Genomic DNA, 24,704 nt, shown 5'->3' on the forward strand with positions numbered 1-24,704 from the left:
AATTGTCCAAACCCAGTATCCCAGACCCAGGTGCCCTGAGATTCCCAATGCTGTACTGAGATGCCAAAGGAGGTCCTGACGGTATGAGCATTATAAACTGCAAGGAATGGGGGTAGCAGGGGTGGGAAGACTCCCACAGTTAGAGGTCAGTACAGGAACAAAGGGGACCCCAGAGAAAGCTGAGTAGAGCCAATCACCTTACTAAATAACAGGGGATGGGACCTGGTTCTGGAAAAAAGCTCGAAGTAAGAAACTAAAGTTAGAAAGATGAGTAAATCAAAGACTAATTACAACCACAGAATTTAAAAGAAAAATGGTTTTTCAAAAAGGACTATTAAAAGAAAATAAGAGGTGAAAAAATAAGAGAATGAACAGTCGAGAGGAAAAAGTGGCAAACCTTACCCATGAAATAAATAGAAATCAATGACTCCATGAGACAGCAAGATATTCAAAGAAATTTTAAAGAAAAAAAATAGAAGAAAATTAATATCAAGAACAATTGATCTTAAAAAAAAAGGGGTGAAGAGAGGTCATGTAAAAATCACTGGACACCCAGGAAAATATGATCAAGAAAAAGATCTGTACATCCTATATTAAGAAATAATAAATAAAAACTGTCTAGGACCTATTAGAACCAGAGAGCAAAATAAAGATAGGAAGAATCCACCAATTATTCCCCCAAAATAAACCCTCAAAGGAAAGTTCCAGGAGAACCAGAGGTCTTTCCAGTTCACATGAAATTCCTCCAGTTCATTATTCCTTTCAGCATAATAATATTCCGTTACCATCAGATACCACAATTTGTTCAGTCATTCCCCAAAGGACAGTCCCTCATTTTCCAATTTTTTTTGCCACCACAAAGAGTGCAGCTATGAATATTTTTGTACACATATTTCCCCCATAATATCTCTTTGGGGTACAAACCCAGGAGTGGTATGGCTGGATCAAAGGGCAGACAGTCTTTTAAAGCCCTTTGGGCATAGTTCCAAATTGCCTTCCAGAATGACTGATCAATTCACAACTCTACTAGCAATGCATTTTTTTCCCCACATCCTCTCCAACATTTATTACTTTCCTTTGCTGTCATATTGGCCAATCTGCTAGGTGTGAGGTGGTACCTCAGAGTTCTTTTGATTGAATTTCTCTAATTATGAGAGATTTAGAACACTTTTTCATGTACTTATTGATAATTTTTATTTATCTGAAAATTGCCTATTAATGTTCCTTGCCCATTTGTCAATTGGGGAATTGCTTGATTTTTTTGTACAATTGATTTAGTTTCTTATAAATTTGAAAAATTAGACCTCTGTCAGAGGTTTTTGTTATAAATATTTTTTCCCAATTCATTGCTTCCCTTCTAATTTTGGTTACATTGGTTTTGTTTGTATAAAACCTTTTTAATTTAATGTAATAAAATTATTCATTTTCTATTTTGTAATATTCTCTAACTCTAGCTTGGGCTTAAATTCTTTCTTTTCACATAGATCTGACAGGTGTACTATTCTATGTTCACCTAACTTACTCATAATTTCCTTCTTTATATTTAAGTCATTCACCCATTCTGAATTTATCTTGTTATAGAGTATAAGATTTTGATCTCAACCTAATCTCTCCCATACTGTCTTCCAATTTTCCCAGCAGTTTTTGTCAAATAATGGGTTCTTGTCCCAAAAGCTGGGATCTTTGAGTTTACTGAACACTGGCTTGCTGAGATAATTTTCCCCAAGTCTGTTCCATTGATCCTCCCTTCTGTCTCTTAGCCAGTACCATATTGTTTTGACCTTTCAAGCATTTTTGAGGGAAAAAAACAGATGAATAGGAACTTTGGAATATAAACACAAGAGGCACATAGAAAGGTAAATTTACTTGAGTAATGAGAGAGAATTGTATGATGAACTAGTGCTAATGTTCTCACAGGGGAAGAAGAAATGTATCCCTTCAGAACCTAGATGTCTTTTAAGGGTACTAATGGAATTAAATAATAAAAATAGAGGCCCTCAGTGGTGGATTAGTTATGCTTTGATGGGAAAAGGGGATGGTAAAAGAAGAAATGCACTAGTGTAGAAATGAATATGAAAGGATTAGAACTTGCTATTTTTCATAACTGCAGTACATGAGAAAAGGATAGAAGCATGGAAGAAAGGATATGAAGAGCAGGCATCAGATAGATCTAACCTTTATCTGAAAGGGACACACATGAACTCACACAAATAGTTTGGTCTAGAAATTCATCATACTAAACAGGGAAACAATCAAGGATAGGGAAGAGGGTAGAGTAAGAGGAAGGATAATACTGGGAAGGGAATAGTCACAAGAAAAACAAACTTCTTGATTCTGAAAGGAAAATTAAAAGGGGGTAGGGTAAGGAGAAAGAAATAATTAAAATCTAAGAATGTGGCTTAGATTGCCTTTTAGGGCACTGGGGAATGGCTAAACAAACTGTGGTATATGAATACAAGGAATATCATTCATATAATATCATTCATCAGTAGAAATGATGAAAGAGACAATTTCAGAGAATCCTGGGTGGTATATGAATTGACACAGAATAAAGTGAGAACCACTGGAACAATACTTTTGTACAAGGGCATTGACACTGTAAAGACAAATACCTTTAAGAAACTCAAGAATTCTGGTTGAAGCAATGAGTATCCATGATGAAAGAAGCTACTTACACCTGACAGAGAGCTGATGGACACAAGGTGCAGAAAGATATAACTGTTTTGGGGCATGGCCACTGTCTGGATCTGGTTTCCTTAACTACATTTATTTGTTATCATTTCTAAAAAATGTTAATGAAAATATTCTGTATACATAGTGAAAATACATTTGATAAAGGTGAGAGACAGGTACATGTAAACTTTCCCAAGTGATAGTCTTAGGCTTATTTGTTACAAGAGATTTTCACTAGTTCTTTCTTTCTCTTGGTTAATTGAAGAGATGGTGTTGAATGGGGAAAGGGGAAGGCTAGAAAAAAATGAAGCCAAAAAAAGAAGGCCTCTGATACATTTTTTAAAAGTCTTACCTTCTTGTCCTATTAACAATTTATTTTTAAACCCTTACCTTCTTTCTTAGATCAATACTGTGTATTAGTTCCAAGGCAAAAGAGTAGTAAGGGCTAGGTAATGGGAGTTAAATGACTTATGAGGGTCACACAATCAGGAAATGTCTGAGGTCATATTTGAACTCAGGACTGCCCATCTCTCAGCCTGGCTCTCAATCCACTGAGCCACCAAGATCCCCTCCTTCCCTCCCTCCCTCCCAAGTAACAACTCTAAGACAGAAGGGCAAAGTCTAGGCAAACAAGGATAAGTGACTTGCCTGGGGTCCCACAGGTAGGATTTATCTTGTTTAGTTTTTTCAGGGAATGGTATTGTCTCATGCATCATTTTCACACAGAATTTGGAACATAGTATATACCATAAGAAAATTCATTTTTTAAAAAAAGAGATGGGCATAAACCTCTATTTTTTCCCCACCATCAACGAAACCACAAACCAAACAACTCACAAGAAAAAAGACATTTAAGAAAGGGAGGACTTTATTTTTTTAATCTTCATTTGGTTAACATTAAACAACAGATTCACCAAGCTTTTTCACCTCTTCCTGGGCTCTAAAGATGACTTTAGTTAGTTTCTAAAGCCAGGGGCAATGCATTAAAGATATCCACCTGATAAAAAAAGGCCTCCTTTTAACCTGTACCTTTTCCTCTTTTTCCTCAGGGTTTAAAAAATATTAGGAAGTATTTGAGTCACCCTTATAGTAAATCCTTGGTGGCCTCAACCCAGTCTGTTTTTCAAAACCTGCTTCTTAATTTGACGGATCTTCAACTTCCTTCTCTATTGCTCCCAGGCATCATCTATTTCCAGAGCCTATCTTTTGCCAGTATTTATGGCCCTATCAGTGACAACCTGTCTCCTAAGACATATACCCTTTAGAAAGGTTTTTTGTAAAAACAGAAATGAAACAAAGTTTAAACAGGCACCAAACAGGTGAGAGAACACAATGGGCCTTATAAATTCTATGAAAAGGTTTCACTTTGTCATGCTAATAGCAAAACAAACTAGGTTTCAGAGAAAAATTGCCTAAGGTTAGTCAGGAAATAGAGAAAAACAACAGGTAACAACATGCTGTACAGTCTGAAAACAGCATATTGACTAACACAGGAAAATGACATCTCATTCCAATATATAAATCCTTTCAATTTTGACAGAATTGAAAGTCTGTAAAGAGTTCTAAGGTTAGTGTGTATATGTATGTATAAATGTATGTGTATATGCACACACAGAAACAATGGAGAAAAATTATTTTGCAATCTGGGTCACAAATGAATAGAGTAAATAACATTAGCATTTTTGTCTCTGGATATTCGGTCACAAATGTAAGTACTTTCTTTTCAAATGAAAACTTAAATGGACAGAATAAAGTTTGTAGCAGCTTTTTTTGGGTAGGCTTTTTTTGCAGAAGACTCTAAAATTAAGACTCCAATTTAATTTTGTCTTTACTCTGAGATACTAAAATAAATTGGCAGTTGGAGGCTATATAAAATTCTATGTATACCCTAAGGCCACAGCATGAGTGACTCATTCCAAATGTTCTAAATTCTTTAATCTTTGCTAGTCAGTTTGAGTCGTGTGTGCCTGAGGCTTGAAACTCAAGATCAGGAAAGATTTATAGAAGATAGTTCCATTTCATTTGGAGAAATGATCATCCTTCTAGTAGTAAGCCTCGTCTTGTCAAGAGGCAATGAAGGAAATTCTCAATTAACCTTACCTTTTCAGAAAGGCCTGCAGCACCTGAGACAGCCATGACTGTCACCAGAACTTCCATGAGCTGCAAACTTGATTCTTTGCAATCTTCCTGACCCACCTGGATTAATGCTTGTACACAACAAAGCAACTGCTCCATATAATGGCTCTAGAAAAATGCAAATAATAAAATTAGGCATTTAAAATCACATATGGCAGCTTAGTGTAAGCTGTATGATCTCATACAAGACACAACATCTTTGAATATGACTCCTCATCAGTAAAATGAGGGAATTATGCTTTATCAATTGATAATGTCCCTTTTCCGTTGAAAATCCTGTAACTTGATTATTATTATAATTAATGCTATTGTGGTTTAATAAATGCTTCTGATTGATTGAAAGACAGTGTGGAGGAATGGGAAAAAAACACTAGATGAGGATTTGGGATATCTAGAGTCCGATTTTCGCTTTTTAAATAACTAGCTTTGCAGTTGGGCAAATTATTGATGTTTATTGGGGACTAGTTTTCTCATCCATAAAATGAGACAAGATAATTTAAGAATTTTATTTTAATAATATTAGTAGCTGCTATTGTAAATAATGCTTTAAGCTTTCATAAATAGCTTTGCAAAAAAAAAAAGCTTTAAGCTACTGTAATAATTCTTTTAAGATTTTAAAAAAAGCTTTACAGATATTGCCTCATTTGATTTGATCCTCACAACAATGCTGTGAAATGCTATTTTATCTCAGACAAGGAAACAGGCTGAAAGGTACTTTGTAGGAAGTTACTAAGTATGGGAAAAACAATTCAGACTTGGGCCTTCTTGACTCCACATCTGGCATTTTATCCATTATGCCACTTATTGGTCTTCAAAATTACTATAATAATTGGGATGATTTAAAAAAATCCATTAGGCCACAAAATTATTGGACACAGTAACAGGGCAGGATTTGGATAGAACACTAATCTTAAGCAACTGAAAAAGCAAACCTGTGATGGAATAAGGGAGTTTTGAAGCTGGGTGGAGGTCTGGATCTGGGACTGCAAGGCTCCTGCCTTCCAAGAAGACCTGGAAATGTTAGCAACCTCAGCTAAAATGTACCTGTGCTTTTGTTCTCTATTTAAAGTTTTATTTCTCTCTTTTTGTTCAAATTATTATTTGTGCATAAGAACTTTATTTCCTTTAATCTCAGAATAATCCCTTTAAGGTCCTGACACAAATAAAATTTTTTGGTTTACATGAATGGCTGTGAAATTGCAAACAAAAGGAAATAAATTTAATTTTTAAAAAAGCAGATGCCACTGTTAGTTTTAGTGACATTGCCTAATTATATATGTAAACATTAGGGCTTGAGAAGAATTTATATGATGTGCCTATAATATATATATACACACACACAAAGAGGTGAACAATATTTGAAAATGAATAGATACAAAATGCCTTTGGGGAAGTAATTATAAATTTTTAAGAAAATTATTGTTTTTCCTTGTAATAATAAAGTTTTAATAAGCAAACTTTCAATGTCTTTTTAAAAAGTCACAGCAGGAAGGACATTTTATTTGTGTTGATTAAATGAGACATTTGAAATTGTCTCATACACTTGCATGAGATTTGTATATTCAGTGTATCATGTAAGAAGAGATTTTAACAGTGTAGTAATGGTACAAAAAAATGGTAAAAAAAAAAGAAAAACTTATTGTTTTCCTTTAGTTAAACTGGAATAAATGACCTATCTTTACTTTATCATACAATTTCCTTATTTCAGTTACCTGTCACTAAACAAACATATTTCAAAGAAAAGGATCAGGTTTCTTTCTTTTAGCTAAGCCCCAGGTGCAGAACTTGGCTCAAGACCTCTGGGAAAGTGCCTTTTATCAAAACTTATGCTAGCAGTCAGCAACAAAGGAGGTTTCCAATTGGGCTTTCCATTAAAAATGCACATCTATGAATTAGTAAGGATTTTGTTTTAAATGTGAACTTATTTTTTTTCATTTTCTTTTAAAAGCTTTTCTTCAGTTACATTAAATAAATTCTCTACCATTTACCTCTTTAAAAAAATCTCAATACAAAATGTTTGGGTAAAGTTTGCTCTAGCTTTGAAATAGAACTGCTCTGGCTGAGCTATCAAAGGACATTTCAACAGTCTTGTTTTTTCCATGCGAAATGTTAAGTTTGGTTTAAATAAATTTGAAATTTATGTCCTTATTTAGAGCTCTTCTCTATTCTTAATATTCCTTGGGAGTAATGAGTGTCAGAAACATATTTACATGACTAAGTCAAAGTTTTTGTTCTGAAGAGCCAACCAAAAAAAAAAAGGAAAAGACAAGAAAACTCTCCATGAATAAGGAAAAAGGTGGTTTTTCCATTCTAAAATAAAATGACCCAGAAAATTTGGTTTTTAGTGAATGAGCCACTAAATTTAAAGTTGGAACATGTACTCTGACCTGAGAATTACCAATTCTGGTCAACTGACTAAATTTGGGGTGAAGTGGGACCAACATGATATAGAAAGTACATTTCTCCAGATAAAAAGCTTTTTTAGATATTCAAGGCATATTTTTTTTGGACACCTATGAGACTTTTAAATTGTATACTTCCAGAACATTTTAGAAAGGGTAAGAATTTCCAGTTCTCAAAGGTAGACAAAGAGTATCAAAGGCTTAAAAACAAAAAGACAACCCATATTCAATAGCAAAGTTCATATATAAAACCCATGTACAACAGCAAAGATCATATGATCTACTTGAATATGGCATTTAGATTATGTTCAGGACAAGCACTTTGAGAAAAGTTAAAAAATGATTGATGCTGGGGGCAGCTGGGAGACTGTGGATTAAGAGCCAGGTCTAGAGAAAGGAGGTCCTGGGTTCAAATTTGGCCTCAGACATTTCCCAGCTGTGTGACCCTGGGAAAGTCACTTGACACCTCCCCCCACCCTTGCCTAGCCCTTACCACTCTTCTGCCTTGGAACCAATATACAGTATTGATTCCAAGATGGAAGGTAAGGGCTAAAAAAAAAAAATGATTGATGCTGTTGCATTACATAGCTGAAAGTTTTTTCCATGTTTAACAACAATTATTAAAATAACAACAATTCCCCAGTATTAAAGTTTGAGAAATTTAGATGGTTTAACAGATTTGATAGCTATCATACATTGACAAAGTTGATAAGAATTTATCGCCTACTGAGGTATTTCGCATTATTTAATGATTATTTTAGTCAATTAGTCTGTCAACAAAGTCTCAAAACAACCCTACATTTCTAATTAGATGCAAATGCCAATTTCTCATGGCATGCGACATGTATATCCAAGGGAAAAGCTGGTCTGAATCACTCTCAATTGACAAAGTCAAGGCATATTATAAAACTGATTCTATGTATAATTTTCAGATATTAAGTGTATCATACATGAACAAAAAAAGCAGTTTTTCCAAATGAAAGCAATGAAAATTACCCATAAGCTAAATTATTTCAGCCTCAAGACATATTTACTACATAATTTAATCAATTAAATTATTTTAATTATGACATAGTACTTAATATAAATATAAGATATGTATTTATATTTAATAGTTGATATTAAAACAAATATTTTGTATTTGTATCTAAAATATGAAAAATATAAATTTAATATAAATAATTATTGGCATGATTATTTAAATTAAATGTAATTTGTTTTTATGCTGCATGAACTATATCATTTAAAACTAAGCAGATTCACAACAGCTAAATACAAACTTCATAATAATTAGTTAAAAATCTGCAAGGTTTGCTCACTTTAAACAATTTATTAGGGTGGCATACCAATTTGGATAATGAAATAATGTAAAAGCTATAGTTAACTGGATAATTTATATTAAATACAACTTGGAGTGATTAGGTACAGATAAAGATGTGTTTTCTAATCTAACAGTAGGGTTCCAAATTGGAGTTTAATTATGGTTATGATGCTAACCCTGGAATTAAAAAAAAAACAAAACAACAAACTTTTACCTTCTGTCTTAGAATCAATACTAAGTATTTGGTTCCAAGATAAAAGAGTGCTAAGGGCTAGGCAATTGCAGTTAAGTGACTTGCCCAAGGTCACATAGCTAGGAAGTGTCTGAGGTCAGATTGGAACCTGACCTTCCTGCCTCTAGGCCTGGTTCACTCTCCACTAAATCACCTAGCTGCCCTTTTTCATGCAATTTTGTCATAATCTGGGGGAGCATAAGCTTCTTCATCTGTAGAATATGGATAAGGAAGTAGGTTCTTAATTTTTTCATACAGATGTTGTAGAGATAAAAGAGTTTCTCCCTGAGGGCAAAGACTGCCTTCTGGATCTGCTCAGTGCCTACAATGTAGAGAGATGCTAAATAAATGTTTAACTTGTTAATAATAAATCATGAAATCACCTTTACTCAATGCTTCACTGTAGAAATGTAGGTTGCTCTTGGGTTTTTGTAGGCTATGTCAACAGAACACAATCTCAGAAGGTCCTTCTATGCTGGTTATGGAATCTTACTTGAATATTCACCTAGCTAGTTATTTGTGAGGAAAGCTTGTTACCAGGTGAAGAACTTTTTGGCCATAGCAATTCATAAAATGTGTACAAGCTTCAATTTGGACTACAAAGACTTAAGAGTCAGAAAGGCCCCTTACAGATCAGTTAGTTCAAATTCCCTTATTTCACAGATAAGTAACTGAGGTTTAGAGATGTGAAAGTAATAGTTAGGATTCAAACCCAGATTATCTGTTTTGAAATCCAGGTTTCTTTAATTTGTATCATAATTTTTATGGGAAAGACAGGATACATTTGATACTCATAAGATCATGGAACTATCATTAGAAGAATAGCTCACATTTTAGTAATGCTTTATATTTTTTAAAAAAGGTATCTCCACAATAATTCAATGAAGTAGATGGTATGAGAATTACCATCACTTTTAACAGGTACAGAAAATGAATTTTAGAGAAGTGACTTGCCTATGATCACTGGCCAATACCTAGCAAACCTACAAATTGAAAACCAGACCCTACTCCAAATCTGCTGCTCTTTCTATAATATTACACTGTTTCTGGCAAAAACACCCTGATGTTAGTGAAAAGCTCACTAATGCAAGAGAAAACTAAAAGACTGATATAGATCCAGTGTTAATGCTAAAAGTTTTCAATAGTCATATTTAGATATTGACAAAATCTATGGCAACACCAAATAAAATTAACACCCTTCTCCCCAAAGCTTAATTGACATTTTTCCATTAATCCCACATATTCTTACATCTTCAGATCCTTGACAAATCTGTGTCTGTGACAGGAAACTGGCAATGTTATTTAGATGAGGTTTAAGGGATTGTCTTGAACAGCCTCTAGTAACTGCAGCCAATACCATAAGACAAGATGGACGAATTGATTTTTTCAGTGCTGGGAAGATTAACTTCAGAAACACCTCAGGGTTGACAAATGTTCCAACCAATTCTGCTGATTTTATACACTGTAAGAGAAACCAATTTTGTGAAAACTAAAAAGATTATTTTGAAAACACAAAGAACATACAATTTATCTATAGGCTTCCCTTTTCTGCTCTTAACTGCTTTATGTCTACACTCATCCTGCACATCTGAAATGCTTCAGCAATTACCTTGTAGCCCTTTCAAATCATCAGGTATTACATATATAAATAAAAGCATCTTTTTGGGATATTACTGTAAAGCTCATAAAACAAATACATTTTTCCTCAAGATAGTTTTCATGAAAAAAGTTAAATTCATTGTGACCAAGGATATAATTTTTAAGGTAATATAAAACTTAAATATGTCTAGATTTAGTGTCTGTTTCCCTTCTTTTCCTCAACCCTCAAAGTAATATGAAGGCCTGGAAACAGCTTATTTATGTAAACACCCAATCTTTATTCTATCTTCATATCACTGTCAAGATAGCTTTCCAATTAGAATTTCAAACAGAACCTTCAGTAGCAAGATGAAACACATGGCCTGTAGGTAAGTATAATAGAGACGAAAAAATAACCAATTATTAATCTTGTAGAATTCTGCTATGTCATTTGGGAAGTCTCAATTCACTTGCTTCCCTTTCCCATTCTTTCAACTATCAGAAAATGATTACAGATAGAACACAGTTAAGATCTATTCTTTGTTGCTCACTAGTAGCATTCTCAGTCCTTCAGAAGAGAAATTCAACTATTTATCTCTAAAGGAGAAGTGAGAACAGTAGTGTTTAGCTGAAAAGCAGGTAACTATATCAAATAAATAAAGTTTCACATAGAATAAATACAAAAGACATAAATAACTCACAAAATAAGTTCAGTTCTTTACAAGAGAAAAGGCAAAAAAATATATAATCTTTGAGCAAGTTAACTATTTCTACCAGCAAAAAAGAAGGATCTCTTATTTTCTTTATAGACTCATCCTATCTTCTAACTATGAGTGTTCATCAGGACTCTGTCCTGGGATCCCTTCTCTTCTCTATACTCTCATTTGGACCTCATCCACTCCCATGGATTTAATTATTCATCTATGAAGATAATTCTCTTGTTTATCTACCCACCCCTAGTCTTTCTCTTTAGTTCCAGATCAGCATCAACAATGAATTAAGTAGTGAACAATTCAAACTGGATATCCTGTAATCATCTCATACTCTTCCTGTCCCAAAAAGAATTTATTATTTCCCCTAAACCTATCCCTCTTCGAATTTTCTCTATTTCCAGGGTATTGCTATACTCCTAGTCACGAAGCTTCACAACTTTGGTGTCATCTTTGACTCTTCGTTCTTACCTCACATATTCAATTAGTTGTTGAGTCCTGATGTTTTTCAAATGTCTCCAAATATCTTTCATTTGCTATATCTTTTTTTCTCTGCTCAAAGAACCATCACTCTAATTTGGGCCTCACATCTCAAACAGACCATCTCCTTGCAATAACCTATAGTTGCTCCCCTTCATTCAAGCCTCTGTTCCCTTTATACTATCCTCCATACAGTGGACAAAGGAATTTTCCTATTTAGAATTTAAAGTTCTTCCCAGCCTGGCTCCATCCTTCCTTTCCAATCTTCTTACACATTACTCGATTACATGCACCCTTTGATTCAGCCATACTAGCCTACTTGTTACTCATCCATGATATTCTATCTCCTTCCTATAAGTCTTGGCACGAGATGTCCCCCAAGTTTGGAATACTCTCACTGTAATTCCTGATTCCCTTCAACATTTAACTTGGGGGAAGAACTGGGGGAGGGCAGCTGGGTGGCTCAGTGGATTGAGAGTTAGGGCTAGAGATGGGAGGTCTTAGATCTGTCCTCAGATACATACCAACTATGTAATCCTGGGCAAGTTATTTAACCCCCTTGCCTAGCCCTTACCACTCTTCTGCCTTGGAACCAAAACAGAGGATTGATTCTAAGATGGAAGGTAAAGGTTTAAAAGAAAAAGATATAACTCAGGTGTTTCCTTCTGCATGAGGTTTTTCCTGTTCCCTTCCTTCAAGGTTTTCTTGGATTTGTTTTATGTGATTTATATACCTATTGATACTTATATAAACATATATGTGTTGTTTCCATTGCTGGTGATGCAAAGTGAAGTGAGCAGAACCAGGAGAATACACCACACAGTAACAGCAATATTGTAATGATGTTCAAAGTGAAAGACATGGTTACTCTGATAAATATAATGATATACATCAATTCTACAATCAAATCTACAAAAACAAAGGACCCATGATGAAAAATGCTATTTACCTCCAGAGAGAGAACTGATGAACTGAGTGCAGGCTGAAATATACTTTTTTTTTTACTTTATATTTCATGCTTTTTATTTTTTTGCTTTTGTTTCATAACATGGCTAATATGGAACTGTTTTGCATTACTTAAATGTATAATTGATAGCATATTTCTTGCCTTCTCAATAGGTGGGGGGGGGGAGCCCAGGAAAGAGAGAATTTGACCCCAATCCCCCAAATCTCAATTAAATGAATGAATAGAAGGAGATCCAGGCACAGAATGAAATTCCTGGGTAGAAAAGCCATGGGCTATTAGAAAGAAGGAAGTTCTGAAACAAGCAGCAGGGATATGGCTCAGACTCTAAAAGCACAGCAAGATCTCTGTTCCAAAATCTAGCCCAGTCTGCAAAGAAATAATCAGGACAGAAATCTCAGACAAAAGGGAAGCCTATAATTTTTTCTCTTTAAACCAACAGAGCTTTTCAGCTTGCTGATAGAGGTGGAGTCCAACAACAATAATCTACTATTGCTCAGACCAATTCTAAGTCAGGAATTTGAAGAGCTAAGGCCAGTGGGGTAGCAGACTTTGCTCTGGATCAGACCACCCTAGGAGCACTGAAAGCTTGCAGGTTCAGAATAACACAACACTCAATAAATACCTCAAGAAAGCAGCAACAAAACCAGCCCAAACTTTACCTCCAGAAATGTGAGCAGAGCTCAGAGTTCCAACATCAAATCTAAAGTCAGGAAGTACCTTGGGAGAATAAGCAAACAAAAAAGAATGCCACCACAAATAGGTATTATGGTGACAAGGAAGCTCAAGACACAAATACAGAAGAGAATGATTCCAAAACTTCTATGAGCAAAGCCTGAAGGGAAAAAAACAGTTTGGGTACAAACTCAACTAGAATTCCTAGAAGAGAAGAGTTTTTAAATGTTTTTATAAATAGGATGAGAGCATTTGAGGAAAACACTGGAAAAAGAAGTGAGAACTATGGAAGAAGGAATTGAAAAGAGAATTAAAAGTCTGGTAAAAGAGAGGTACCAAAACAATGCCCAAGCAACAAACTTCCTGAAAATCAGAATGAACCAAATAGAAGCCAATGACTCCATGAGATAAGAAAAAATACAAAAATAAAGAAAATATAAGATACATAGTAGCAAAAACAACTTACCTGGAAAAAATAGTTAAGGAGAAAAAATTTAATAATCACTGAACAATCTGAATGCTAAGACTAAAAAAAATGGCACATAGATATTATATATTTTAAGAAATCTTAAAAGAAAACTGTCCAAATCTCTTAGAACTAGAGGGCAAAGTGGAAATAGAAAGAATCTAACAATCATCTCCTAAAAGAATTCCAAAATGAAAATTCCCAGAAACATCACTGAAAATATCATGAAGTTTTAGGGCAATAAAAAAAATTTAGTACTACAAGTACCCAGAAAGAAATTATTAATGAACTGAAGAGCCACAATTATTAAATACAATTTAGCAGTCATCACTACTGAGGAATGCAGAGCTTGGAATATTAGATTCCAGGCTTATAGCGAAGAATAATTTATCTAGAAAAATTAAGTATAAATGGACTTTTTAATGAAACAGGTCTTTAAGCATTACTCATAAAAGAGCTGGGGAGAAATTTGAAAATAGAAAAAGAGGAGAAATGGGGGAGAGGGATTTAAAGGGAGGACCAAATAAAGGAGGAATTAGTCCTAAGCAAAATAAACCAATTAAGAATATATGTATATGTTTATAGGTCTTTTTGAAATGGCAAAGAATAAGAATATGAAGGAGTACCCATCAATTGGGGTAGAAATTAATAAGTCATGTTATATAAAGTGATGGAAGAGTATTGTGCAGTAAGAAATGAGGAAGGAGAAGATTTGGGAAGCCTTATTATGAACTGATACAAAGTGACTTGAACATTTCCAGTAGAAAAATTTATATGACAATAGTGTAAAAGCCAACCACTTGTAAAAAATTAGAAACTATTATCAGTATAATATCCAACCACTATTCCAGAGCTAATGATAAACATGCAACCTAACTTCTGATAGAGAGTGAAGGGTTAGAGTATAGAATAGGGCAAATTTTTTTTGGACATGGTCAATGTGGAAATTTGTTTTGACTGACTGTATTGTATGTGTTTTTATAATAGGTTTTGCTTTCTTTTTTTCCCCCTTCTCAACTGGAGTGGTGGAGAGGTAGGAGCATGAAGGTAGTACTTTTTTTTTTAAACCCTTACCTTCCATCTTAGAATCAATACTATGTATTGGTTCTAAGGCAGAAGAGTGGTAAGGGCTGGGGGGGAGGAGGGGGTCAAGTGACGTGCCCAGGGTCACACAGCTAGGAAGTATCTGAGGCCAAATTTGAACCCAGGACCTCCCATCTCTAGTCCTGGCTCTCAATCCACTGAGCCACCCAGTTGCCCCATGTAGGTGGATTTTTGCAGAACGAAAAATAAAAGTATCATTGAAGCAGAGAGATCAGAAAGGATGAAGATTGAGAAAAGATTTGATATGGAAGCTAAAAGGTAACTTTGGAAAGAGCAGTTTCAGTTGAATGATGAGGTCAGAAGCCAGATTACAAATATTTGAAGAATGAATGAGATGACAGAAAATAAATGACTCTTTCTATAGGTTTGGCTGAAAAAGTAAGAAAAACATAGAATGATAGTTTGAGAGAATAGTAAGGTATAGGGAAAGTAATTTTTTTTAAAGGATGTGGAGACATGGACATGTTTAATGGTCATAACAAAAGAATAGGGAGAGGTTTAATATTACACTGGGGGAAAGAGATAATTGATAAGGCTCTAAGATGCTGGAATATGGAATCAAAAGTATATATAGAGGGGTTGGCTTTTAAGGAAGTCCAATATATTATCAGAGATCGGCAAAAAATAGGAGACAGGAGGAAGATGATACCTTTTCTTAATGACACAATTGCCTAAGCAGGCATTATTTTATGCTTACTAAATCAACAAAAAATATTATGCTATCAACATATCATGTTTTGAGATTTTTTTCCCCTCTGTAAATGACAGATTTGTACTAGTTCATTTATAGTGTCATTGCTCTTTTGTTGTTTCTTTTTTAAATCAATTGAACAAATTCAGAATATTGCTGGCCAGAGGCAGTGATTAACTACATCAATGAACAAAGTAAAACCAACTGGTCCACATGTGATTGAGTTTTCATCAAAATAATATTCCAATTAGCTGAGGTAACTAGTTCTAAATGTTGAACTATAAGGTAAGAAGGTAAGAAACCCTATTATAAATTTCATATTTTCATATTATATGACATCAGTGTGTGACAGCTAAACTATAGTCAACTTAAGTTGGAGTTTTGGTAAGTTTTACTATATACCAGAAGGTTCAACACTATCATAGCCAGGATTCTCTCAGTATTGGGGAACACTAATGAGTCAATCCTTAATATTAGTATGGAGGACAGAAATACAATTCAAACTGAAACCCATATATCCTAATCTTCAGCTCTACTAAATCCCTTATCAAAACAGTTCACTAAGAAGAAAAAATAACTCAATAGGTTTTACCTCTACTTTATTCACTCACAAAGTTATGTACTAATTGTATAAAAAGGATAGAAGGTAGGGAAAAAAGTGTTATATACTTTAAGTTAATTTTTACCATGAGATGGTGAAATGTTTTGAGTGAGCCTTCATTGTCTCCTTAAATTCTATGTAGAATGATGACTGGATATGCATTGGTCTTATTAGACAAACCCAAATAATTGGTTCATGATCACTGTGAGTAAAGGTCTTAAAAAGAATTAACTCCATGTATGTGTATATGAATTCTTGTATATTAGTACAGTGCTGAAATAAATGTGTAAATAATGGTATTTTAAAAATTAATTGGTTAGAGGAACAAACTTAAGGAAAAGTATACATTAAAAATTTAACTTACATTGCTAACCACAGACTTTTCGTCATCTGAGCAAGCCTGGTAAAGGGTTCTGAGCACCACTTCTAAGTGCTGGGTAATGTGATCTTCTGCATGGAGTAATAAGACAGCCAGAAGCTGAGCTGATTTTACTCTGTTTCCTACAACCCAATCTGTTATATCATTACAGATGGCAGGGAGAATTTTGGAGAGGTTTCTGAAAATAAGTTCCCGACATCCCAATACTGGACGAATCACTAGAAAAAAACAAAACAAAACAATTTGTAAAAAGTCATCCACAGACTAAATTCAGGAAAAACAATGCAGTATTTTATGATATATGAAGTTATTATTTATCTTTATTTATAATGTGAAGTTAGGTTTACAGGCAATTCTACTTCTTCCTCAATCATCTTCTAATACCTAGCACAGGCCTGGCACATAGCAAATGCTTACTAAATACTTGCTGACTGATATTAAAGAAAAGTTATAACTTTAAGAAAAATAAATGGGTGTATACAAAAGCAAGATATAATTGAAAACCAATGGGGAAGATGCAAAGAAGAAAAATGTTGTTTTAACTTATGTCCTCTTCCATGGGTTTTTTCATAATTAATTATATTATTATTAAGTCAAAATGACAAATTTTGCTTCAAGATGAATATGTGTGAGTTTTTACTGGTGATTTTAAGGAAGATTATGAAGATTTATTAAATTTCATGGTTTTGAGTAGACAGCTTTTCTTTTGGTGTCATAAAAAAACAATCCAACATTTCCAAAAACAGTAACAGAAACAATAAAGCCCAAAGATTTATAACACGTTCTTTTTAAAAAAAAAAAGTATTTATTAATGATTTACCTCATTTCATATTTTTCTCTTTTTACTACTTATCCTTACAAGAAGTTAGGAACTTCTTTGGAATGACTCACATCTTATTTGTTGTTTAAATTAGTTTATCATTATTTTTAATTCATTCTTAATTTTTATTTAACTTTTTAAAAAATCTACCTTTTTGCCTTTCTCAATAGGCATGCTCAAGCTGTGCTTACAGGCAAAAGATAATTTGAAAAACAACAGACTGAATTTTAAAAAATAACAACAGTTTCTAACAGTTTACAAAAGTGGCTGTTTTGATAATAACCAGTTTGACTGAATGCAACCTGTTTCATTCCTCTTTCAATTTGTCTCAAACCAATCTATGCATATATATGTATATCTGTACATACACTCACATACTTATACAGTATAACACTGGAGCTAAAAAATCTATATAAAAATTTTAAATATTAATATAGTTAATTACCTCTAATTTCAATTGCAGGAGAAAATGATTTAGAATTATAAGAGGTAACAACAAATGGCAAAAGGCCATCCAAAAAAAAAAACTTTCTACAAAGACAAATGGAGTGGAATCCTATTTGACCAGAGGCATAAATTAAAAAAAAAAAGATTTTCTTTGACCATTCCCTTTCAACAGTACCTTCATTTCAGATGTTTGAATTCAGACATTTTATCCCTGAAGCTACCTACTGTCAAAAGATTTTTTTTTCTTTCTACAATAAACTGTCTGCACCTGTAGCCTAAGGCAATGATTGTTGTTGCTCAATGGAAAGTTATTCAATTGTTCTGTTGGCAGTGAACACTTGTCAGTCTTCACTTTTCTAGTAACCTGCAATGGTTGTCATTGGGAGATCAAAGCTCAAGGTGGTTGTGGTGTTGAGTTCATTAGTCTGTAAGTAGGAAAAGAGAGTGAGCCAAAATCTTTTGGGGTCCATGATATAAAGGGGAGAAGCTGAATTTATTTTAGTTTGAGAATTAGGCTTTATGTTTGCATTTAAAATTATGGGGAAAAAAACCATATGTTTAGTCCTTTTCATTATTACATAGTAGGTTAAAAACAAAGTCGGATGCAATTTGGCAGGGAAGGTAAACAACATGAATCTACCCTCAGGTCTAAAGCAATTATTAACTTCTTAGACTAGAGTCCAAAACTACCAGGTCAGGTGCCCAGAAAGCACAGCAATCACCTATTAATCTTTACTTTGTAAACATAATTGCAGTACTTCAGCAAGCAAAATGCATGAAAAAAAAAAGGCAATTTAAGTGGGCAAAAGTCTGCAAACCTGTATAAAAGGAACAATGGCTCTGGTTAAGCTTTTAAGTAATACAACTGACAATTACATTAAAAGATTTATTCAACCTTAAATAACAAGTGATAAGAGTGATGCAAATATTTATAGAGCTAGCTCCTATAATTTATTTTCACTCTAGAACCAAAATAAAGTGGTTAAAGGTTTAACTTTTGAAAGCATATGATAAGGAGAAATAATCAATGTTACAAATCCAATGGTAGACATAAAACACAATGCAGGTCCAATATTGAAAAGGGGGATAATTCAAAAGGGAATAAAAAAGTAAGAGTCATGTCAAAGTTCACATCTTAACTATATAGTAAGACCTAATAGGTAGGAGAGAAGGAAACAACCTTAAAAAGCAATAAAATGGTATTACCTCTCACCCCTAAAGATCAAAGTTCAGTTTTGGCTTAGGGAAAAAGTGAAAATGAATTCAGTAGTCCAATTCTCAGGCCCTGTTTTTTTTCCCCCATCACAAACCACAAAATATGGCAAAATTGAAGTCATAAAAATCTGTGGAACTACCCCTCCTCTTCCCCACTTAACAGTATTGAAATCGAAGAATCAAAGTCAATAATCTAAGATTTATCCTCTTGCTCAAATTCATATTCATTCCTCTAAAATGATTCATCGTGTGCCTTTGGGAGATGTTTTCGATGCCTTAATTTCTTTAATTGTAAAATAGGGAAAATAAAAATAAATAATAAAATAGCATTTATAAGTGCTTAGAGACATAATTAAGAATTGTGAAATCATTAGAAATTAAAGCAATTACCAAAATACTTTAAAAAACATATAATAACTAAAAACCATCTTAAAATCATGAAACCTTGCTACAACATTATCTGGTCAAATGACCATTTATAACACTATCCCTATCAATCCTATTTCCATCCATCTCCCCCTATACTTTTTCACTTAATATTTTAAAACAAAGTAAGCTAGTATAGTCCTATACTATACTTCAAAAGACTTCCTTATGGCAAACAGTTAAATGGAGCAATTGTATTATTCTTTAATTAAATCCTTAATTTAATACTAATAAAATAATTTCTTCTTGTAGACAACTAGTATTTTTCAGATAAACTGCAGTTTTCTTATAGATACCCAAGCAATAAGTATTTATATTCAGCACCTATTATGTACATGACATTGTTTAAGCTGTATTGAAGAATATTAATATCTTATGATCACTTATTGTAAAGTTTTATGGCCTCAAATTTTCAAATAATTTGTTACTATCCACATACTTTTTATTAGTATCATTCTAAGGTACACCAAGGTTAATTCAATTTAATAATAAGGCTAGTAAGACTCAGTTTTCCAACATTTCCATGATTTTTTTTATGGTTTTCTCCCTCCTTGATAAGCCTGCCAGAAAAATCCCATTGGAAATCAGTGATATTGTGAGGCCTGGACCAAAATTATTAAAAATTTTTAATAGTCCAATATCAATATGAATAGAAAAACTCTTTTGAAATAATATTTGCAAAAATTTAAAAAAACTGTTCCCACATATAAAGTCTCTATCACACTTGAAAATATTAGGAAGTGAGCAGAAGAATGAGGGGTTAAGGAAGTATCAGAAAGGTTCCAAAGCAAGGGCACATGAATAAACCTCTTAATGGTGACACAGAGCAACAGGAAATTGTTCAAGAGGTCAAGTTAGGGGTGGGGGATAGAGTCTTTGTCTCTCCTTTCATTAATAGTTCCAATACAATTCAGTGGGCCAAGATTAAAAAAGCAGCCAATAGCACTTAACAGTCCACTTAAAGCTTCCCCCAATCCAACAGTCCTTTGCTGAATGCAATTTAAGAACACCTTGGCTTCAAATATTCCTCCCTTCCAAAGCTGGAACTAATACACACATTTAAAAGGTGGTGGTAGTCTGGGTTGTCAGTCAATGGCATAAAACTACACAAACTCACATCATAAAGAAAGAACATTACAATGACATGCATTAAAAGGGGATTCTGTTTATATCCCAAAGAGAGTAAAAGCAACAATTAGATTCCATTCTCTTGCATGATACAGACTTGGCAGGTCACTCACCATCATGAGGAAGTGCTTCCCCTTTCACTCAAGCATTGGAAAGGAAAACAATTTTAACAGAAACATAATTTCAAAGGAGCGAGGACTCCGGAACCCACTGTCACAAAGTAATCTTGCTGCTGGGGATTCCTGAATGTGATTGTCAGATATATGTCAAGCGTGAACTTGCTCTTTTGCAGTGTAAGAGCATTATGTTCTGGTAAATAACTGTCTTGAAGATCATAAATGACCCTCTTCTAATCTTTGTGAGGGCTATGGCTTCAAATCCATCAACATGTTTTAGTGTAGAATAGGTTGAAAACAATGTGGTCAACCGATTAGATTGTTATTGTTTTATTTTTCACCTATTATTTTCTTTTAAAATAACCAAAATTAGAATTCTAACATTGCTTAAAGTTTTCTGACTTGGGCATACATTTTACATGTTCACTTGAAAGGCTACTAATTATTTATGAGTACTAAGTTTATTATAGTGACTTTAAAGTGTATTTCTTTAAGTCTATCAACATATGAGATATTAGACTTTAAAATGTGGATTTATAATCTAAAGAACAGAAAATTAATCCCAGAAGAAATCTCTCTCTCTCTCTCTCTCTCTCTCTCTCTCTCTCTCTCTCTCTCTCTCTCTCTCTCTCTCTCTCTCTCTCTCTCTCTCTCTCTCTCTCCCACCCCCACCCCCACCCCATTGTTATAGGGCAATTAGGTGGCATAGTATATAGCCTAAAGTCAGAAAGACCTAACTTTGTGAGTTCAAATTGGGCCTCAAAAACTTACTAGCTATGTGACCCTGGGAAAGTCATTTAACCCAGTCTGCCTCAGTTCCTCATCTGTAACATGAGCTAGAGAATAAAATGATAAACTACTCCAGTTTATGTTTTCTAAGAAAATCTCAAATGAGGACATGGAGAGTGGGAAATGACTGAAAAATAACTTACCAAAAACAACACTGTTATAGCTAGAAACACTATTTACACTGATTGGTTTTATTTTTTAATTGTTCATTTAAAAAAGCAAAGATAAGGTCACTATCATACTTATAAACACTAACAAGTGGTTAGAGTGAAAGTGTTGTGCATAAGGAACAAAATCAACTCAATTTAACTATGAAGTTATAGAATAGACATACTGCTTCAAGAAAATGTTAGATCCAATTATATCCATCTCATAGATGGATAACTTTTTCATAATTACTCATTATAATGGTTATAATGTATAATGGCTATAAACTGGTTATAAATATCCCTTATGTTTCCAACAGTTTTTACTTCATGCAGTAACAAGGACTGACTTAATATTCTTGTCCAGACTCTGAAAGAGCATCTAAAAAACTTAACACTTTATTGTAGACTGGTTTGTTTCATTGGGAAAAATAAATTTTATTCTTTTAAAAACAATTATCTGCATTTCTGTTGGTAAAGGCACGAAATTCTTATTTACTAGATTTTCTTACTTACAAGGTGAAAGTCTAAGGAGAAACTAGGTGTAATCTTCCTTACTTGAAGCCTGGCATTCTATCTTCCTGAGTTCAAATCTAGCCTCAGGCACTTACTAGCTGTGTGACTCTGAGCAAGTCAGTTAGCCCAATTTGCCAGTTTTCTCCTCTGGAAAAGGAAATAGCAGAACACTCCAATATCTTAGTCCCAAAAACCCCAAATGGGATCAGGATGAGTTAAGACACAACTAAAAACAACTAAACAACAACAAAAGGCTCACAGATCTCTAGAGCTTGGAGGGATCATAAAGATTTTTTAAAATTTGGCACTGCCCAATTTCTAGTAAGCAACCACTTTCCCAATTGTCAATCAGTAGCAATTTGGTAGTCCACAAAATAGCTACAATGTGAGTGCTAACTGGAACAAATCTTCATTAAATAAGATTTGAAGGGGGAAAAAAATCCTCCAAAATCCCTTATAGGTAAGAGGAAATAATAAAAAAAAAAGCATAAGGGTTCTTTCATTTTTGTATGAATTTTTATACTTTTTTCTTTCTTTAAAAGAATTTCTTTTTAAATCCATTTTGTAAACCAGTGTAAAAATAACTAAAACTAATTTTCTTAACCTTCTATGCTTGTTCCTTTGCCAATGTCCTATTCTAATATCTTACACTGATGTGGTAGTACTTTGGGGTTCAAAAAGCTTAAGCTGCAGGAGCCATAGCAGGTTTTGAATAAAGATCTGGTGGTGGATTTTGCATGTCTGTAATTCATGAACTAATTGACCAAAATGTGGCAAGGCTAACCACTAGGTTGTATGATGAAGTTTATGACCAGAGCAATTCTGGAAAACTATGCACTAAGAGAGAAAAATATCTGCATTGATGGAAAGAGAAATCATATGGAGGGAAATCACTGTTTCTTGAAATATTAAAGATACAATTCTGATTAAAACCATCTAAAAAATACCTTTATTTTACATAAAATTTACTACTCTTTATCATAATAGTAGCAGGCCACGTTCCATATATAGGATCTAATGAAAGAAAGAAAAGACATTTTTGATACAATGATTCTGGTAAGAAGGTATATCCCAGTTAGGTAGTATTTCTGCCATCAAAAATTATGCAAAAGATAATAATTTATCTTAATACTGTATTTTACAGTTTAGCAATACTATCCTTGAGGGCAAAGATTTGATCTTTAAGACCATTTTAACAGAGATTTGGGCAAGAGAAGTGATCAATATTATGTTCTTTGTTGTTCAGTTGTGCCTGACTCTTAATGACCTCATTTGGGATTTTGTTGGAAAAGGTCTAGAGTGGTTTACCATATACTTCTCCAGCTCATGTTATAGGTGAGAAAACTGAGGCAAACACAGTTAAATGACTTGTCCAACATCACAAAGCTAGCAAACAAGTGTCTAAGGCTAGATTTGAACTGTCTTCCAACTCTAGGACTAGCACCCTACCTAATTGCTCTACCAAATTAAAATATTAGATTAGAAATATCCTATACATTCACTATATACTTGTTTGATTTTCATTGCAATGTGTACTTATTTTTTGTCTTTGCCGATATATATCATATTATTATTTTATTTAAGAAACAAAGTATTTAATTACAATATAAAAGTAAATAAAATGTTTTTAAAATCTACTAACAAATGTGGTTGGGGAAAAGGAGGGAAAGGTAGGGAAAAAGGAAGGGAAGGAAGGTAGCCGGGGGCCTCCCTCTGTGTCGGTAAGGAAATTGACCAGGGTTTTCTTGTAGGTAGGCTAGGGAGTTAAATTAAATCAAAGTAGACTCCAGAGAAAGTTAGGTAGGTTTATTTAAGGTTAGGAAAGGAAAAGAAAGTTTGGGAAAGTCAGGGAAAGTTTGATCTCCTGCAGCTATGCAGGGACCAAAGCTCTCTACCTAGGTGGGGGGGGGGGGGGGAGGGGGGGGGCGGGGGGAAAGAGTTGCCAAAACCTGCACTTCTCTCTTCTTTTATTCTCCCTCTGACACCTCCCTAAAGGAAGTGGGAGGTGTCAGAGGACGTTGCAGTATAGAGTCGTGGGAGATGGAGTCTTAGGTCCACTTCAAAATGCACACAAGCCAAAAAATTCTGGCAATAGGGTCATAATCTTAGTATCCATCCAAAGACACAGAAATATCATGAAATATAAGATCATCATATGATTTGTGGTTTAAAGGTCATTTTCATATAAATATTTATCCTATCCATTTGCCAAACATGTGACTCAGGAGACATCAGAGAAAATATGAAGTCAGGAATTCCCAAGAAATCTGCTGTAAAGAATCATTTGTGATTATAACACTTAAAGAATATTACCTGAACTAGAACTGCCATGTCTAAAACAAAGAGGGGAAAAAGACATTAAAAGTGATTGAGAGGCTATCTTCTAGCACTTCTTTAGGACAAAGAAATAACTTTTCTCCTTTACTCATTGGTTGTTTCTATTGTCTCTTTTCAAAATGGATGAGAATCAACTTGGCTAATATAGCATATAACCCTTTCTATAAGATGAGTAAGATTTTCAATTTGACATAAGAAAGAACAATTCTCTTAAGACACAGATATATATTATTGTCTTCCAAATTCATTGGTTCAGTGACAGAATTTTAGTCACTGAAGAACTTTCCTGATATCTCAGAATTTCCTTCTTGTACAAATAATGATGTCCACCCCATACTGGGACAGCTAGGTA

At 33.9% G+C, this 24,704-nt stretch overlaps 1 protein-coding gene across 2 annotated transcripts in view; it reads right to left on the reverse strand.

Moving 5' to 3' along the window:
- The window catches only part of DNAAF5 (dynein axonemal assembly factor 5), a 79,348-nt gene that overhangs the window by 34,810 nt on the left and 19,834 nt on the right, over window positions 1–24,704 (reverse strand). For both annotated transcript variants that reach the window (XR_469871.3, XM_001378130.4), the window contains exons 5-7: window positions 16,398–16,630; window positions 10,014–10,226; window positions 4,774–4,917 (exon numbers count right to left, since the gene is read on the reverse strand). Coding sequence is in view for 1 of the 2 variants with exons in the window: in XM_001378130.4 (XP_001378167.2) it covers window positions 4,774–4,917; window positions 10,014–10,226; window positions 16,398–16,630 (590 nt within the window). In the remaining variant the exon portion in view is untranslated. The remainder of the gene's footprint in view (window positions 1–4,773; window positions 4,918–10,013; window positions 10,227–16,397; window positions 16,631–24,704) is intronic.

The sequence above is a fragment of the Monodelphis domestica genome, chromosome 7 (assembly GCF_027887165.1).
Source record: "Monodelphis domestica isolate mMonDom1 chromosome 7, mMonDom1.pri, whole genome shotgun sequence".
Taxonomy (NCBI): Eukaryota; Metazoa; Chordata; class Mammalia; order Didelphimorphia; family Didelphidae; genus Monodelphis; species Monodelphis domestica.